This window comes from Podarcis cretensis, assembly GCF_951804945.1.
Source record: "Podarcis cretensis genome assembly, chromosome: 3".
In the NCBI taxonomy this organism is placed as follows: Eukaryota; Metazoa; Chordata; class Lepidosauria; order Squamata; family Lacertidae; genus Podarcis; species Podarcis cretensis.
This window is the reverse complement of record NC_137172.1, coordinates 35,917,722-35,937,759: the sequence shown is the minus strand read 5'-3', so window position 1 is coordinate 35,937,759 and position 20,038 is coordinate 35,917,722. Positions and strand designations below refer to the sequence as shown.

At 43.8% G+C, this 20,038-nt stretch overlaps 1 protein-coding gene across 3 annotated transcripts in view; it reads right to left on the bottom strand.

Moving 5' to 3' along the window:
- Positions 1 to 20,038, bottom strand: part of RBKS (ribokinase) — a 66,230-nt gene that overhangs the window by 19,666 nt on the left and 26,526 nt on the right. For all 3 annotated transcript variants that reach the window (XM_079969320.1, XM_079969319.1, XM_079969321.1), the window contains exons 5-7: positions 14,549 to 14,713; positions 10,202 to 10,293; positions 3,939 to 4,127 (exon numbers count right to left, since the gene is read on the bottom strand). In XM_079969320.1, coding sequence (XP_079825446.1) covers positions 3,939 to 4,127; positions 10,202 to 10,293; positions 14,549 to 14,713 — 446 coding nt within the window. The remainder of the gene's footprint in view (positions 1 to 3,938; positions 4,128 to 10,201; positions 10,294 to 14,548; positions 14,714 to 20,038) is intronic.

Sequence of the window (20,038 nt, the reverse complement as noted above, 5' to 3'; positions counted from 1 at the left end):
ATGATGTAAAGCTGCTTGCGGCTTGAAAGGAGTCAAGGGAGGGAGAGTCTGGTTGTTTTGTTTGGAAGGATGTTGCTGGGAATTAGAGCCTACGCCCCCCACCCCTAAAAAAAAGTCTGAAAGAGATCGTGGAGACGTTGAGATATAACCTTTTCCCCCTTCTTTAAAGCAAAATGCTATGGTAGTGGCAAAAGGAAAGTGGCGTGAGGGGGTTTTGGGTGCTGGAAGAGGAATGGCGCTGTCTTCCCTTCTGGAAGAAGAAATGGCAAATCTCTGGAACTTGTAGATTTGGTGCCAGTGGGAGGGAGGGATCTGCTGTTGTCGATTTGGAACTGCTTGAGTATTATGGGAAAGAGCTGAGCAGGAGAAGGAAGAGGGCTTAACCTTGAAGTTGCAGCTCCACCCCAACCAAGCTGGAATAATACAACAGTGGGAATAAGGAGATAGCCCCAAATGCTACAGGATAAAGGAAAACATCAGAGAGAAATATAAGGCCAAGAGACTAACAACCGACTTTTGGATGTGGCACACGCAGGATGAAAAGGAAAAAGCTATGGTTCCTCGGTTGAAGCCTTTTTTGGAGGGAAGTTAAATAATATAATAACACAAATAGAAATCGTTAAGAGTGCAGCTGTTAATTATGTGATGATTTTGAAAAGGGAATATAATAGAAGTAAATAAGAATATGAAACATAGTAATATTAGATTATAAAGACCCATCAAGAAAGGTGCACGCAAAGCCTCTTGACAAAATTGCTTTAATTTGGAACTAATTTGTGTAATTGGGTTTATATTGAAAATCAAATTTAAAAATTGGCATAATAATAATAATAATAATAATAATAATTGTGAAACTATTTTAATGGTTTTCACTGTAAGGAGCAATAAATTATGTGACAAATACAACCTTGTTAGCCAAACCTTGAGGTGCCAATAATGCACCAGTAATCAACAATTATTAAGTACGTACAATTGCTTCACTAAAGCATTTCACTGTTGTCTAATCAGTAAAAACCTGTCTGAGAAAACCCTTCATCTAACCACGAAGAGACAATTCTGCATGGACTGGGGTGTTTAAATGAAATATCACTTTATAAGAACAAAGGGAAGCTGACTTGAAAACAGCCAAGTCATAAACCGATGTATTGCTCAGCAAAATAATAGAAGCTTTCATTCACAAAATCAAACATCAGCACTTTTATATTAAACCAACAGCTGAACTCAGTCTGAACCACAGCTCAGTCTCAGAAGCTGATATTAAGTGCCAGGATTGGCCTGGGAAGTGTGAAGAAAAAGCAAGTGCAGAGATTAGGCTTTTCAGCCTATCTTCTTGGAAACTGAGCACTTGCCTGAGCTTAGCAAATACCACGAAATTTCAACAGGCAGCAGTTCTGCCAATAAGCCTGTGCTTCTCTGAGTAAGGAAGTTGACAAATGTTTTCTTTGTTACTCTCATCTACTGTGAAAAGACTAAGGTCCTTCCCAGCAAACAGTGACAAAAGGGTTTTTGTCTGAGCACTAAAGTAGCAGTAGCCCAGGTCCAAGGTTGGCATCATCCTGCCTGTACCCAGTCGATCGGTGAGAGGAGGTGGATGTTCTCTGCGACAGAGTGATGGAGAGTCATTGCCGTGCAGTGGTTAGTGTGTTGAATTAGGATGCAGGAGACCAGAGTTTGAATCCTCACTCAGCCATGACAGTGGGTCACTCACTTGGGGGTTGTTCACACTTTCGCTTGTACCATTACAGTCAGGGTGGATTTGATTTAAATCGCTAGTCAGTAAGACTTGATTTAAATATTTTTTTTTTACAGAAAGACTCATTCTTACTGGTATAATCTTAATATTTACAACCAGAGGAAGGTTTCATTTTTGGAATAATAAACGTTCAGAGTAGTTTTTACAGTTATATCAAAAATTACTGATTTGGTTATACTATTAGAAATACATAGACAGATAATTACGAAATTATTGTGGGGTTTAATAAGCTAACTGTTTATATTTGGACAACTTTTCTGCTGTACTTTAATCATTTCCTTAATAACAATTTAAACAATTTATTTAACTAAAACAGTAACATTATAGAATATGTATCCATGTTTGTTAACTGATGTGGTTAAACGGTGTTGTTGTTGTTGTTGTTTTAAAAAACAACAACACATGAAAAACTTAAAACAAATCCTTATTTCCTTATAGCCTTTGGAATATAATGTATCTTAAATAGAAAACTATATTTGGAAAGATTTTTCCTCCAAAGGCATTTTATTTTAAAAATCTGATTTAAATAAACAAAATCCAATTTAAATTAAAAAATCCAATTTTAATTTTAAAAAATTCATTTTTTTAAAATCATTGATTTTTATCCACCCTGATTACAGTACTAGAAAGCATGGGTGCCAGTGACAAACTCAGTGGGGAAACTCCAGAAGCTTATGGCAGCAGTTGCTCTGGAGGAGGAAGAATTAGGCTGCACACACGAAGCATGGAAATACGGCTGTTTGGATTGTGGTCCACAGACTCCCGGCCTGCTATTTATGGCTTGGGAGGGGGCAGGAAACCTCAGGAACATTCAAGATCAATATGCTTGCCTGCTCCTTTGGATCGCGACTGCTTGTATTCAGAATTCTGGTCTGCTATTTTTTTTTTGGGGGGGGGAGATGCAAAGCGGGTCTCGAGGCGGTCACCACGGCACTGCGCACAGGCAGTCAGCACGAGCACAGATCCGTTTCCTTTGCCTTCCCCTGAATTGAACCGGCTATTCTGGTTTTAGGTACATAGCAGCACTATGTTTTGCCTTTTAACAAAAGGGGGGGGGGGATGTCACGGTTGCAGCAGGAGAACACATGTTACATTTCATGACATCAGGCAGTTAAAATGTATAGCTAGTACATACAGTGCTCTCACCAGAACTACTCTGGATTTGCATCAGACAGAACTGCGAGTACAAAATGTCCCAGCTCTTGTAAAAATGTGGGTGAGATAATATTGCTATCGGAATCTTAACTATTGCCTTTCTTGATGGCTGCTGCTGCTGCTGCTGCTGAGCTAATAATCCTAACATTCCACTGAAGGAGTGTTCAGTCAGTGCTTGATCATAAACAGGAAAGGAATGAAGGGGGGGGACGACCCGAACCTCAGGCTTTATGAAAGATGCAGGTCATTGACCTTACAAATCGCGACAAAATTAATTTGGCACGGCATGCCGCTTCTGCCTTTTAACTATGCCCTGTGGAATTTGAGCACCTGATATTACTTAAGCTCTACAAAGCAAAAGGCTTTTGCCAGCACAAACAGTTCAGGCATGTGTGGACAGAGCCAGTCATTCAATTTTGGGGAGTCTGAGGAGAGAATGGCTGGGCGTCTCCTTTCTCCCACCACAGAAAGAGCAGGGGTGTTTCGAGGTGATGGCGCTGAGGGATTATGTCGCCATCTTCCACAAGTAGCAACAGAGTCGCCGCTCACACTGTTTGCCACAATACGGAATAGACAGGAGGGTGAAGGAGGAATACATAGATTTCATCAGTACATGCTGGTCTGTCCTGTCTATGGAACACCAGCCTATAAACCTTGGGTGAACTGACATTCACTGTGCAGTGGGATGGAATGGGATGGTTTGCTGGCATGCATTATGCCTTGCCCAAAGATGTGGCTGATTACTCTGGGCTTTTAGTGTTCAAATAATAATTAGTTGTGTACACACTCCGGTTTACTCTGCATCCAGCACTGCATCCCAATGCTGGTTTGGGAATTGGCGTGCACACGACATTAGCCACAATCCACATCTATACTGTGATTTCTTATGAAATACTGTGCTTTGAGGTGTGTGCCCCCCCAACCAGATTCTATCAGAATTGAAGAAAAGAATGACATAGCCACGTTTTAAGCTGGCAATGTGTACGCAGCCTTCCCCCCAAAGCAAGGCTTTTGAATCGCAAGTACATACCGTGGTGTCTACAGCGGTGACCTTCTTGGTGGGTATATGTTTCGGGGTGGGTTCCTTTGTGCAGACCAACACACAGCCCTCTGGACCCAAAGTTACAATGGCTGTTTTACAGCCTCTCTCGAGCAGGATCCGTCCCACACGCCCAGCATCTTCAACATTGCCAACTGGGATTCCCGTTAAAAGTTCTGCCTAGGGGAAAAGGTTGAAACAACACAAAACCCACATTAGCTGGGGGGGGGGGATTAAGCAAAAGCATCAATTTATTTCAGATACGTAATATTTGCTACTATTAAATGCACTGACGAGTCAATGGTGTGTACCAGGAAATATAGTGGGAGGTGCAAGACTCAGAGAGTAGTGGGCTGAAGAATAACGTAATAACTATTGTAATAACCTCTACAAATAATTAATTCAGGGCTGTGGCATTCAGCCAAACCTAGTTTCCTGATTTGTGCATGATACACATGCTCAAAAGCACATTTTTGAAACATTAATACAGTGGTACCTCTGGATACAAATGGGATCCATCCCGGAGCCCCGTTCGCATCCTGAAGCAAACGCAACCTGTGTCTATGCATCTGTGCAGGTCGCGATTCGCCACTTCCGCACATGCACATCATTTTCACCATCTGTGCATGTGAGAGCGGCAAAACCTGGAAGTAACGCGCTCCGTTACTTCCAGGTCACCACGGAGCGCAACCCGAAACTGCTCAACCTGAAGCAACTTCAACCCGAGGTATGACTGTATATTAAACAAGCAACATTTTTAGATGCACATAAAAAACCCACCCTAGTAAAATGTGCGAAGTGGCCAACTGTGTGCTCTGCCCATAACGGGGATTCCAGCATGAGCTTCCCTTGTTCAAGGGAGGTAAATTATTTTCCATTGCTTTACCCAAGGAGGTGCTTTGAAGAACCACCTCTAAGAAAACCACTGTGGGGGTTCCCTCTTGTTCCTTCCCCAGTTTCCTTGGGAGTAGAACCTATGTAAAGCAATGGGGGGGAAAGGTCTGTGTTGCTTTGCGCAGGAGGTTCTTTGGAAGGGCTGTCCTAGGGGGAAATGAAGGAACTTGGATTGGTTTGGGAAATAACCATGCTTTCCCTTGGGGGGGGGGGAAGGCTTGGTTCATTTATAAGCCAATCCAATGTGCGTGTGTGTGAGAGAGACAGGGAGGGAGAGAGAGAAGTTTTGGAATATATAACCAGACAGAGGGCCTTCTCGGTAGTGGCGCCCACCCTGTAGAACGCCCTCCCATCAGACGTCAAGGAAATAAACAACTATCCGACTTTTAGAAGACATCTGAAGGCAGCCCTGTTTAGGGAAGTTTTTCATGTTTGAAGTTTTATTCTGTTTTTACGGTTCTGTTGAAAGCCACCCAGAGTGGCTGGGGAAACCCAGCCAGATGGGTAGGGTAGAAATAATAAATTGTTGTTGTTGTTGTTACACACACACACACACACACACACACACAGAGAGAGAGAGAGAGAGAGAGAGAGAGAGAGAGAGATGAACCTGGGGCCACACTCTTGAGAAGCTGCTTTTAAGCAGAGGTTGGATGGTCATCTGTCATGGATGCTTTAGCTGAGATTCCTGCGTTGCAGGGGGTTAGACTAGATGACCCTTGGGGTCCCTTCGAACTCTAAGACTCTATGATTCTGTCTCCTAAGGAGAGTCCACTGCTCAGTCTTTTCCACCATCGAATGCCGCCTACGGTTAGCAAGTTTCTCCTAGTGCCTTGCCAAAGTCTGCTTCCTTAATCATTTCCACCATTTCATTCTAGTCTAGATATGAAACCCTGTACCGTTGGCCCTAGCCCTTCTCACCATCCCCCAAAGTGGGGCGCATGCTACAATGCCACAATGAGGCAATACCACAATGAGGTTCTTGAAGGAAGGGCAGGTTACAAGATGCAAATACATCTGCACCACACCCTGTTGATTGCATGGATTGTGATAGTACCTAGTTTAGAACAGAACACTGTGTTATTGCTTTAATCCCAGAGAGCGCCCACAGTCCTTGACTGTTATTGTCTGGCCCTCCTTCTGTGCTGCACAGTATACAAAGGTGGTTGCGGAGCGATTAGGCAAATACAGATGCCTTTAGGAGTTTCTGCTGCGTCTGCCATCTGCAAAGAGTTGCCTCCAGCTGTATTTGCAACAATTGTGATGCAGCTGAGATAGAGAGGGAGAGGGGGGAAATGAGGACACCGCAAGGCAGGCCAGGAGTCGATTTCCCGCAAAGGTAACAGACACTAGACAGATGCTACGTGCCAAAAGTTAAAATGTACCACGAAGTGTCAATTGTGAAATTAAATATAAAACTGCTGGGCTGTGTTGGAAAGTTCCTCCCTCCAATAAAATCCCTTTTTTAAATAAAAAAAAATACAATTGGAGGAAATAACTAATGGCTGCTCTAAAAAAGAAAACGAAGACACAATAGCAGGAGGCCAAGGAGGATATTTTTAAAGAGCTTTCTACATAAGACCAAGGGAAAAAGATTCTTCCCTCTGGCTCCTACCCCCACATTTTGCAAAAAGGCGTAAAACACTCACAGAGAGTTGAGGAAATGACCAAATTACTTATATTGATAATCTACAAGTCAATATACAGTCAATGTGGTACCCCCAGATGCTGTTGGGCTACAGGTCCCATCATCCCTGACCATTAGCCATGCTGGCTGAGGCTGATGGGAGTTGGAGTCTGGCAACATCTGTTAGCCCCCCCCCCCATATCTACAGGTAATGCTACTGCTGCAGAACCAAGTGCTTAAGCAGAAATGCAGAATTCAACAGCGTAAAGATATGCAAGCTCACATTCTGCAGAAATGAATTTCTAAGGTGTGACTCCTTATTTCATTGTACCCACTCCAAACTGTCACACCTTTAGAAACATGACCAGGCATGTTCCAAGTCTACTACGGGAAATGCAAAAAGAGCAATGCATTTTTCGTAACGTGGAAAATGCAAAAATAGCATTGTGCCACCCAGCCCTAGCCCGTTTTGCTCAGCAAAGTCCCATCCATTGTTGGGATTTTTCACTTGCCGTTAGGTCCACGTTATGGGTGGTGGTGGTGTAGAGACTACACTACTGTACAAAGTTTGAGTTTACATTTGTTACTCTGACCACCTTTGTCTCTGGCTCCACCCACCACTGTAAAATGGCCCTGGGGTGTCTTCTCTGAAAGGAACATGGTCCTCAGACAAAAATGTTGCCTACCCCGAGCTTAAAGCAACGAAAACATAGGAGCCAAATCCTAGGGGCTGAGGGGGCTTCGTTCCTCCCAATAAAATATTTGATGGGGCTGCCCCCCAAGTTGATAGGCATTGTCATTCAAATGGTTTGTGTGTGAACCGCGTCTTGTGATTGATTATGCAGGGCGGGGCTTACCTACCCCCCCCTCCATATTTTATTCAAGTTGGCACCCTTGAACAGAAGCAAGATGGGAAGGGGGCAGGTTTGGGCTTCCCTCCTCTGTATGTTTTTTGTGTAAATAATAGCACACACACACACCCCTTATATGTGAATGCAACAAATGCATTCAGTAACATACACATGGCTGGCCCTGCACATCTGAGATTGGTTTTTTTTCCTGGAATAACTCTCTAAAGCGCCAAGGACATTATAAATGCAACACCTACAACCATTTCCCTTCAAGTCTGAAATCACTTAGTGGCACACAACCTTAGGGTTTTGGCTTCCACAGGACCAACATTTGATATACTTATTCTGCAATTCTTTTATTAGAAGAATTAGAAAGAACAGAGAACAAGCACATTCCTGGGCAAACCTCAGGGATTAGGCTCTGCTGCATCTGGTGCACAGTGAATTAACAAGCCAGTTTCAACAGGCTTGATCTTTCTGGGAAAAGTCGGGGGGGGGGGTGGAGGGACCGGACCAAACTACCAGCTAAGCAAAAAATCAGGAACTGATAATCTTGCAAGATGCATTCTCAGTATTTTGCAGACGAACCACATACAAAAAGTAGAAGCTGCACAAATAAAAGTTTATTAAAGCAATGAAAAATATGTATCTGAAACCACAGCTTGTGAAATATCCTTTGTGGTAGATAGCCCACTGATATTATACCCTTGTTTTTTTTTGCTCCATTCTAGCACAACAATTCGGAATGAACAAAATGTTTCACAATACCAAGTATTTGTGGTTGTCGAAGCATCCACAAGTGTTTGGTGGATGTGCTTCCATCCAACAGATATTTGGAGGATGCAGCCCATGTGGCAGGGTTTGCAGCAACTTGGGGTACTTCCAAGGCTTTGCAAAGTCACAGACTAGTTTTATGCCTCTGCTGCCCAGAAGATAAATAACAGAAACTTCCTGTCTGATCCCATAACTGTTATCAGCCAATCATAAATGGACGATTACAAGCACACAGTATGAATTATTAAGGAACCTGGCAGAAACTTCACAGCTCATGTTGACAATGGGGCATAAATTTCCACTTCCCTTTGAAGTAGGTGGCTAGTCAGCGCAAAAAGTTGGACGGGTGTTAATTGTGATGAGCTCTGAATTCTTTTTTCCTTTAGAAATATTTCAAGATGATGATTGGCAGGTATACTGCCCCCTACACCCCCACCCACCCCCACCCCCTATACTGCTGTGTTCCATATGGTCAAGCTTCATCTGTTCCAATACAGGTAATAATTTTACTAAATTATCTATAAACCTGCTATGTGGGATCTTTCACCTCTCAACATGCTGGCCCTCAATGGGAGAAAACCTGGTGTGAGAGATGGCACCATTCTTTTAATCTTTGGGACCATGTGGATGCATGAGAACTATATGGACACAGAGGTGGGCTTCGATCAGGCAGACCTGCAAGCATGCCCCATCTCTGCCACAGGCTGACTGTGTGGACTTCCAGTCATGATACAAGATGACAAAAACTAGACTGGAAATGTCAAGAGTGGAGTTGGATATAGCTGAGTAAGTTCAGCAAGGCAGTGCATTGGATCTATAGTTTATTGTTTACGAGCCTATATTCAAAGCATTTTACCCTGCTCTTCGATGAAAAAGGCTCCCAAATAAAGTTGCAGAGCAACTTTTTAAAAAAGCCGTCCCTGCCCTCAGCCTTACACTCTAGACACAACACAAAAGGGGGGGGGGGGAAGGATGGGTTGGGAGAAGAAAAGGCACAGTAGAAAGGGGAAAAGAGGAGAAGTGGAAAGTACCAGTTCTTATAGTTACAGTTCTTATAATGGTGGCTGGCTGGCTAGCTGGCATGGAAAAAAATCAGGTAGTCTGCTAGCACTGGGCACTGCAAGGTGACACATGGAGGAGAAGACGACAGAATAGCCCTGCTTTCCTTCTCTTTCTTTCTTGCAGTCTGCTGGAATCTCTCAGGTTTATACACTATGCTCTCCTAGACCCTCCAACACTCCTCACATGAAAATAGGGACATTTCTCCTTCCCTCCCAACTGATCCTTCTTGACCCCCCATTTTTGCCACCCGCCAAGAGAAAACCTTTTCTATCAGAAGAAGGGCAAGTGCCACAATCACCACACCAAGGGGACACAGCACTCACACCCTCCACCACCCTGAGAAAATCACTTAATCCTCTTATTTCATTTTATTCTTGTAATTCTGAACCATGATTACGCATTACAAACCCAGCCATTGGACAAAGCTTTCAGAGTGGAAGTATGAACTGTATGTTTATTTCCTCTTTCGCGGGTGGCACTGTGGGTTAAACCACAGAGCCTAGGACTTGCTGATCAGAAGGTCAACGGTTCAAATCCCCGTGACGGGGTGAGCTCCCGTTGCTCGGTCCCTGCTCCTGCCAACCTAGCAGTTTGAAAGCACACCAAAAAGTGCAAGTAGATAAATAGGGACCGCTCCGGCGGGAAGGTAAACGGCGTTTCCGTGTGCTGCTCTGGTTTGCCAGAAGCAGCTTAGTCATGCTGGCGACATGACCCGGAAGCTGTATGCCGGCTCCCTCGGCCAATAAAGTGAGATGAGCGCCGCAACCCCAGAGTCGGCCACGACTGGACCTAATGGTCAGGGGTCCCTTTACCTTTACTTTTTATGCCACTACAACCAGTGAAATGGAGACCTTTTGTGTGTGTGGGGGGGAATTATCAGTTCTGTTTCAGGTGCTATCCAGCCCATTCCAAGTAAAGCCAGCATTGTACAATACAGCATTTTCAGAATCTGAACCAATTATTTGCATTCAAATGTAGCAGAAAACATATTTAAAAAGTTGCATTGGTCCAGAGCGACCAAAATCATCGTGGTGACATGTATTTACCTCAGTTTCATTGCAGCAGATGATGTCAGAATAGGTATAAAATCGTGGATCTAGGTCAGCAACGGCTGGAGCAGGATTAAATAAAGTCTTCACTATAAGAAAATGGAAAATGTCTAAATCAATGGCACATGATGCTTGAATATGTATAATTGGGCAGAATCCAGCAAAAACTCTGTGTTGTTATGGCGAAGGCACTTTCATCTCCACATTCCTCACCAAGATATATAAATTACTTGCAGACCCACAAATCTTCAGGAAAATATCCTACTTTCTCATGTTACAAAACAAAAATGCAACTCCGATTCACAATAAATAATAATGGTTTAGTTAACCAATTTTGTTAGAATATTAAAGCCCTGATTATCATGCCACTGTCATCAGTGAGAAAAGAAGAATTAATTAGCAAAATGAAAGCTCTGGTGAATTCAGAAAACATAAAGTTGAGTTACTGCTAATTTGTTTAATATTTTTATAAGATATTCCATCTAAGAATCACAAGACTGTTTGCTGCTTTTAATTTGAAAATCAAAGGTGCATGGAAACTCACTCAGCTAATGGAAGTACCAAATACAGAATCCAGCTTGTCTTTAACATCCTGTGTCCTGTCAGCCTTCCATATAAAACAAACCCTCTTCCAGATTAGAGATGCAATTCACTGAGCTTGGTTCTGGTTATCCTAATGTTTACCTATTGCAGCAGGAATACTTCCAATGCGAAACATGGAAGGAAATGAAGCTCATACAGCAGAAATGGCAGCTCATTGCCAGCATGTGCCTCAGTAAATAAGCAGCCTGCCTCATCCCACAGAATCTCTGAAGTTTGGCCCAACCAAGGCTACCCGCTCAGCTAGCTGTTACACCTGGACTCTTCCTCAAAACCCTGGTCACACTTAATGCCTTCAAGTTGATTGTCTTAGTCTCTGTAAAATATGGGAAACAGAAGTATGCAGTGCTCCTGCAGCACTCCCTAGTGCACTGTGTATAACCTAAAGTTGGGCTCAAATTCTCATGTTTTCTGATGATAAGAGTGCCAGCAAGCGGAAAAGATGTGCTTCAAGCTTTGTTGAGGGGCAAGGGAGAGGGACTTGCAATTTGAGTTCAAGACACCATAGCCGTATCCTCCTCCTTTCCATAAACTTTCTGCCAATGTGACAAGCAAGGTTGGCAGTCCTAGTGCAGTCAGAGGCCATTTCTCCCCAGTGTGCCTCTGTGAGAGGATGCCTTGTAACAACCTTCCAGCGGCATTGTTGGGGGGCAGGGGGGGGCCTGTTCAATGGGGCGGCCACTCCTCTCTCCCAGCAATGCCTTTGGAAGGGTGCTATGTTGTAAAGTAGCACCCCCCTCACAGAGGCACAGTGAGGGAACCGACCCCGGATCATGCTAGCAGCACCCAGAAAAATGGTTATTTAAGACAGGGGAAATGGAGGGGGGGGGAGAGATTTGCCTAAACTATGCAGAAACTGAAATGTAAGCACTGGAAATGAAGTAAGGTTTTTCATCACTCCATCCCTCAAAGCGGTTGAGAGCACACTTTTGTAGTATGAGAAAGGAGCTGTGAAGATAGGGAGGCACTTTCTATCCCGTTAGAGTACAAGCAAATTAAAGGAAAGGAGCTGGAATACGTCCAAGACAGGTTGCAAAATGCACGGGAGGATAATCCGTACAGTAATAGAAAAGGCTGCTCAAGCAACTACCAGCAATCCAATGCAACAGGGCAACCAACTCCCTATATTCTGCTGACTGTGTGATGGTAATTTGGCACAATGCTCTCTAGCCCCATCAAGACACGGTAGGGTGGAGAAGGCAAGCAAAGCAGCTTGCCTCTTACTGTCTCCTGTTGCAATGATGCAAGCCTCTACTGTCAGGACTGCTGGCTTAGTCAGAGGGATGGCAATCTGAGGTCTTCAGGCCACGTCAAGAGAGTCAAGGCCCATCCCTGTCAGCTTGTGGTGGCATGCCTGCAAGCTGGTTTTCTTTGAAGCAAAGTGGGCAGGGGTCCACCCCTGGCGAGGGAGGGACAGCCTTAGCAGGTAGGACAAGGGGTCATTCCCCCCCCCCATTGGTGGCCACATTGCTTCAGGGAGCTACATCCCGGTGGTGGGCAGGGCCAGAACCATCCCCTTTTATCTCTCTCTCTCTCTCCCTTTCTGCCACCCGCTTCTCTCTCTCCCTTGCATCACCCAGTGGGCTACCTGGAGGTGGCACAGATCGCTCTTGCCTGAGATCTGAACTGATGGCTTGCAGAAAGCTTTTGAAATTAGACTGAAGGTGAAACTAGGGCCATAGGTAGCCCACCCCTGCCCTAGGGGCTTGGAAGCTCCTTCATTATATACCTTTAGGTGCCAGGCAAAAACATTCCTCTTCAACCTTTGGTTTATTGACACCCAAAGCCCCTTTAGAATGTGTTGGGGGCGGTGGTTAACTGAGTTGTTCTTGTTCTTATTTTTATTATGTATTTTATATTGTGATTTTATCTTGCAATTCGCCCTGAGACTTGTGGGTATAAGGTAATATACCAACAATACGTTTTTTTTAAAAAAAAGCAGAATGGTGGGTGAATCAATGTTTTTGTTTAGGCACTTCTGAGAAAGCAGGGTCCATAAATGGGCGACTTCAGCTCCTCCATTTAACTACTCAAGCAAACAAGAAGAATAACATTCGAGTCAAGAGTGCTACAATCGCTTTGGCATGCTGGATTTAATGACCTGTCCGGGCACTGTGCCAGTCAAAACAGAGGCCAGCGCTTAGACAAAAGCTGCCACAGGGACCTTTAATGACTACTAGGAGGACAGTGAGACATTGGCAAGTGTAACACTGTCGGTTCGCAGCCTTGTAAAACGGGGGTAAGTGAATGGGGACAAGAGGGCTTACAACCGCAAGTTTCCGTTTCCTCACTTCCCCCTTTCTTTTGAGCATGGCATCTCGGTGTGCATCTGTTAAACACAAATAGTCTAGTGTGCTTCCTAACATAAACCCCTGCATTAAACATGCAGCATCTGCAGACTAAAGGAAAGGAAATGCCACTAACACACTCCAGCTGGGAGGGTGTTTAATACTGCGCAGTGTTAGCAAAGTGTTTATGGGGATGTGGTTAAACAAGGCAGTTTGACATGTTTGTCCTGTCATCTAGGGGAGAGGTGGCCATAGATTTACTGGAGTACGGAGCACACTGTGACGAAAGATGGAATGGTTAGGATGGTTCTGATCTTCCAATTACACAGTCTCTTGCCTTAACTTGCTAATGCCTTTCTTGCTCACATTCACCTAATAATTTTTTATTTATTTTTGGTTTAACACATGTGATGTAATGAAACACTTAATAATTTGCCCTTGCTGCTACAAAAAGAGCTCCTTCAACACTAATAAATTTATTATGGCACAACAAATTTATTATGGTCACTTCATAAGATGCACAAGGTTGTCACTCTAGCCTAGCGCAGGTGTGCACTGTTGAAACAAATGGGTTTTCTAAGCAAAAGATTACACAAACTTATGCATGTTTGCTCAGTGTAATTCAAATTGAATTCAACGAAGCATCCTCTGAGGCAAGTGGCTGTAGGACTGAAGTTTTACTAATTTCTGGGGTAGCAAGTAAGGAGAACAAGAAGGATGACTGTAGGCGAAAGCAACATTCAGAGGTGTGACTGCTGCAGTAAAGGGTCATGCAGAAGAATTTAGCCTCACTTTCCACAAAACGTGGCTTATTGTTATGGATGAAGCAAAGACTGTGGTTTAAAACAAACTCTGGCCAATTTCTAAGCAAGCCAACCTCAAACTATGGGTTTCGAAGCTGGCTTGTTTAACTAACCAGTTTGTTTTAAACCCCAGTCCCTTGGGCCGTACATAATGACAAGCAGTGTTTTGCAGAAAGTGAAGCTATGTAGTCCCCCTTCCAGTAATGGAGGAGGAAGAAAGGCAGCAGCATAAAAATCCAAGGCTTGCAATGGCTTCTTGCTGCTCGTGCACAGAACACTAAACCATGGTTTGACATTGCCTTCCCAACTTATGTGCTCCAAATGTTTCCGGGCTAAAATTCCCATGGAGAATGATCAGGGATGATGGGACATGACAGTCCAAAAGATATGGAGGGCATCAGTTTGGGGAAGGCTCCATGAACCCAGCCAGTGAGTATGTGCCTCTTATGACAATTAAGAGATGAACTCTGTCATGCCAATCAAATTGAATCATAGTTTTGCTCTTCTTTTCAAATCTGGCACAAGCTGCCAAACACACGTCACCTTCTTTTCCACTACTGAGTTTTAAAAATAGTCCTGAAGCCCTGCTGCCTTGAAAGGATATAAAAACATTTTAAAAGGGAGCAAATAATTAAGACAGATTATTAGATTACCTCCACTGGTGTGTGCCATTTTCAGGGCTTCCAGAGAAATAGCTGGGGTTATTTCAAGTTGGCAGACCATGACTTTAGCGTTTGAGATGACGTGCGCAGCCCTCTTTAAGTAATCAGAATTCAAAAGCAAATTTGCTCCTGCAACAATGACGATAAAGTTTTCCCCTAAAAAACAAACGAATTCTGGTTTTTAAAATGTTTACAAGTAACCATGCAACCAGTCTCTTTCGCAAAGGGATGGATTCTACCCACATAGCTGTACATCTCCCCTTCGCTTCAATCAGAGCTTGCACCTAGGGAACTTCATGCTATGTTGTCGTCTAAAATAATATTATGGTTTGAGCTTCCATAGGCTCAAGACAATTCATGAGATTCAGGAAGCACACTGGAGAGACACATCCTTAGGTCAACTGATTCCTAAGTGTCCATTAACGTTTGTCAAGAGGATGCTTTAACAGAAATTTGTCAGTGGAAAACTTTTTGGTTCCAATAAGGAATGCCTGTCCCAATATATGAAAATGTGTGTCAGAGAGAGAATCACTTTTGCTTGTCTACCACTGGCGCATGACTCTCAAGAGCGTTGGTCAAAGGGGAATACAACCCCTTTAGGTTTAAAAAAATGATCTGCTCAAAGTTCTTCTAATAGGGGCCCTTCAAGGCTGAGATTAAGCCAGCGTGGGGACAGAAATCATTCTGATGTGCTTTTATTTGTTTGCTTATTAAAAATATTTACATACCACTATTCATAAAAAGTGTCAGAGCAGTTTACAACAATTATACACAAAATCATTCAATTAAAACTATATAAAATGTTGAAATCAGAAAATAGCCAACTATTATGGAAATATGTTATTCTTAATTGCCTGCTTAAACCTGACGGAATAGAAGAGTTTTCAACAGCTGTTTAAAAATTGAGACAGAAGGCACCTACTTAATGTTTCAGCATGTGTGTTTGTTTTTTAAAAAGAAAAAGTACTGTGATGACTAGAACTTGCAAATAAGTGGACTAACAATTCTGAAATAAAACAAATAAACAGCAAGCGTCAAGTTATTTTAGAAGAGCCCACCGCTTCCTTGAACAGACACCACAACTTCAGATTTGTATTTTGATGATGACATCAGAACTCAGTTATGTTTCATTACACTTTATTCTGAGAGGGGTGGGTGGGGAGGGGAACGTGACAAGGGTCTGTTGCTTTCGGCAGCAGCTTGCGTTTATCATAATGTATAGCTCCAGCTTACTGTAGCATGCAGCCTTGCCTTTAGGGCATGTTTTACAGTGGTGCTGTTGCACATACTGCACATCCAAGACAGATTGGTACAACTGCCTGGTGTGATTATATTCCTGGAGTCTCCATGACCCCAGGGAAGGAGATGTCAGTGCTGCTTCACCACACACTACACTGAGCCTGGCTTTCCTCCACACCAGTGTCTGCCTGCTCCTGAAGTTACTGCTATCGCTAAGGAGTGTTGCTAAGGCCATGTACACATTAAAGGCTTAAAATGCAGTGGGGCTGTGTTTCAATTCCATGTCGGTACACCGTGTCATGGTTTGATGTGTTTCAACTCCGGCTGTGTGTCGGTCATAGAATCATAGAGTTGGAAGAGACCACAAGGGCCATCGAGTCCAACCCCCTGCCAAGCAGGAAACACCACCAGAGCACTCCTGACATGGTTGTCAAGCCTCTGCTTAAAGACCTCCAAAGAAGGAGACTCCACCACACTCCTTGGCAGCAAATTCCACTGTCAAACAGCTCTTACTGTCAGGAAGTTCTTCCTAATGTTTAGGTCAAAGGAGGGGCTTGAAATGCTAAGAAAGAGTTTAAACTTTATCTTTGTGATTCTGCACTTTTGACTTCTCTCTTTCTTGGGAGTAAATCCCATTGCGTTTGGAAGGTGTATTGGGTCATAGCTGCAGCCACAGGAAGCTGATCTCGGGGGTGGGGGGGGTGGGATGCAGTTGGGGGGGGGATTAAGCTTCACCAGAGAAGGGTTGGGGCTTGCAAATCATGAATGGTCACCTGATTGGCTGTGGGTTGGTTGCAAAGAAAGAGCTAAGCTTTAGGAACACAGTATTTTTCATGAATGAGATTTCCAAGTTCCTTGCGTGCAAAAAAGCGCCTCCCAAAAATACAGTGATAAGATAACATCATGAACTCACAGGGAGGAATTCAAGTTTCCAAAGCAATTAGGCCACTGGTAACATAGCTCAAACAGTCACATGTGAAAGCTTATTTTGGTTAAAGCCCAAGCTTTTTGCCCTTCTCTTTTCCCTATCAGACAAAAGACCTGTTCTCCAAATGTGTGGAGGGACAGTGGGAGAAGATCACACATGCTAGCCGGAACTACAGTATCATAATTGGTTCAACCCCAAATTTCATGTGCTGCGCAGGAAAGTCTGAAGTGGGAGACACATTCTGCTAAATGCACTTCAAATCCTTGCTGAGAATGCCGTTTGAATCCTTGTGTCTGAATTCATGCAGACCTAAGACTGGGATCCCTGACTGCATGAAGAATTCAAAGTGTATTCAGCCAAACACCATTTGATTCCCCATTCAGACTCTCCTGCTCAAGGCACCAAGGCCTGAGTTATGGGTGGTTCAGTGTGTGGAGCTGCACTCTTCTTTCCATATTCTCAGTGAATGTCTGAACAGGGGAAAGAAACCTGCCTATTATTAATGTGCCCACCAAGAGCTCCCGAGGTGCACCTAATGTGCCCTGCACAGTGCCTGTTGTCCGTTCCCCATGTCTGGGAACAAGGTGAACCAGAGATGGAGATGGAGCAAAGGTAACTGAAACAGGTTCATGGGAGGCTGAGCTTGGAGCTGGCTTATGGGAGCATGATAAGCAGCTGTCATCCCAGCACAAGTCCAGGAGAGACTAGGAGGTTTATATCCGCCCAGGAAGCTCCTTCCCATTCCAGCTCAGCTGCTGGATCTCAATGCACACCTGGTTCTTCTCTGGCTTCCTCCTGACCAGACTGCTCCCCGCCCATAGTGAAGCACCAGGCAAGAACTCATCTGCCAGTTCTGGATTTCTTTTGGCCCAAACACCACCGCAGCCCCTGTATATGTGTGCATGTGTGCTCTACAGGTGAAGGCAGAGCCTGTGCCAGAGGCAAGCATTTGTGTGTGTGGGGGGGGGGGTCATGGGGGCAGGCAAATTGTTTTCGGGGCTGGTAACTAGAGAGCTTGACTGTGACAGCATTTTCTTCAGGATCCTCAGTGGTGTTGAGGGATCTTCACAGTCCCCCTCCTCTTCCTGGGATGAGTTCCTCCTAGAGGCATTGTTGGATTGGACTCTTATCATTTCGTTTCTGAAAACCTCAATAGGAAGGTACTAGAAACTGTGTGAAAGTTTGTCCTAGATAACATTGGTCCTAGATATGAAGCTCATGATGCAATTTGTTGCAAAGCTTCCAAGACTTAAGAAGAAAGGAATCCACTTGTTGAATCACACCAAAGTCCATTGGTTTATCTTCAACAATGGCGATCCAGTTGTCCCTGGGAGATTCTCAAACAGTGCACGACTGAGATAACTATTACCAGTGTTTGCAGTGGTGCCTTTTAATCAGAGAAATACAGTCTAACAAAGTTTTCCCATGCGCCTAAGGACTTCCACTGGCACCCCCTCCTAAACCTTGCTCTGAAAGGATGGGGAAACCCCAGAACAGATTTGTGAAGTGCAGAAGGAACAAGAAAACAAAGAAGGTAAGTTCTGTTTATTTATTTATTTATATTCTGCCCTTCATCCGAGGATCACAGGGATAAACTTGTTGCTCAAGTGGAAGTCCTTGCATGACTGGGATGACCTTGTTGGATACAACTCAGAATTTCTAAGCTAAATAAAGTTTCCATTTTTAGCCACAATGGCCATTAAGATACTTACTCACCTGGTTATTTATTTATTTTTAAGTCCATATAAGCTAGTGGCCACTAAATATATCTCACACCACAGAATATGATAACTATTGACTGCATGAAGAACTAACTCATTTCGTTTGTTCTGACCGAACCATTGAGACACCCTGAATTCTAGAAGGGCATCCAGAATCTGGAGCAAAACGAACACATTACAACCCCATATCAAGTTGTTAAGATCCCAAATGAATGTGGGTTACATTTATTAATATCTGTTGGGAGCCGCCCAAAGTGGCTAGGGAAACCCAGCCAGATGGGTGGGTTATAAATAATAAATTATTATTATTATTACATTAGGGTCTAGAGTGGAGAGATTGGGAAAAGGGAAAAGTTCCTGCACCTTCGAAGCTGTATCAAAAAGGGAATTTTAGAAGGTGCATCTTGCAGGACTATTGAAGTGCTGAAGTCCTGTCCTCTTTATTTCCTGCCCCTAATTCTGGGATATAAATATCATTATCCTCTCTTCTTATTTTTAAGAGGGAGACAGTAAAGCAGAAAAGGAACTGCAAACATATTGTGGAATAGAAAATAAGCACCGTTAATTTGCTTTTTTTAAAAAAAGTGGGTCCCAGGTCTGAAAAGTCTGAAGGCTACTGTTTTATGGTGAGACTGAGAATTCCACACTAGGAAGTGGATTAAGTGTCAAGCTGACCAAGATTTGCAGGTGTCCTTTAATCTGGAGCATCTAGCTAGTGTTGCTGGACAACAGTGACCACACTTTGGCACACTGTCTCAACAACCTCAGCAGCAGAATCAGCATTCCTGTGTATCATTTTCTAAACCACTTTCCTCTGGCAAGCAAGCTATGACAGCTCGCTAGGTGACAGTGTTCAAGTAGCCAAGGTCAAGCTGTGGGTGGAGCTCCTCTGTTTTTACCTCTTGCCTACGATGTTGAAAAACCCAACATGCACCCCTCTGGCTGTACAACAGCTGCCAAGTTTATTAAGCTAACACACGAGATCCACGTAACATCTCCCCACGCCCCTCCAGAGTCAAAGTTTGTGTTTGACATACTTTTCTTTAATCTTACTTCTTTAAATTTTACGTGTGTGTAAATACACACACGCACACACACACACAAAAGCTTTCACTGGTATCAAGGTACACTTAAGACCTTTTGTACTCAGGCATCTGCATGCATGGAAAAAAGTCTTTCTTCAGTCTTTGTGTAATGATTAATTAACAGCAAAAGATACAGTTAAGCTGAAGCAGGCTTCTGCTGGTTTCCTGGTTTGGCTCCAACTCTGAGGGGGCCCTTGGCAAACTGTCTCTGTCTCCTGCGTTGGTGGGACCAACACTTACCTGGCAGTGTTGGTGGGTGGCAGCAGTGCTACAGTGATCTCCAAGCTGCTCGACAACAAAATGAAGCTGAATGTTCAAGGACAGATAAAAGAAAGAACGTCTTCACCCAGCGCATTGTTAAACTATGGGACTTGCTTGCACATGAAGAAGTGATGGCCGCCAACTCAGAATCATAGAACAGAGTTGGAAGGGACCATGAGGGTCATATCGGCCAACCCCATGCAATGTAGGAATCTTTTGCCCAACGCGGGGCTCAAACCCACGACCC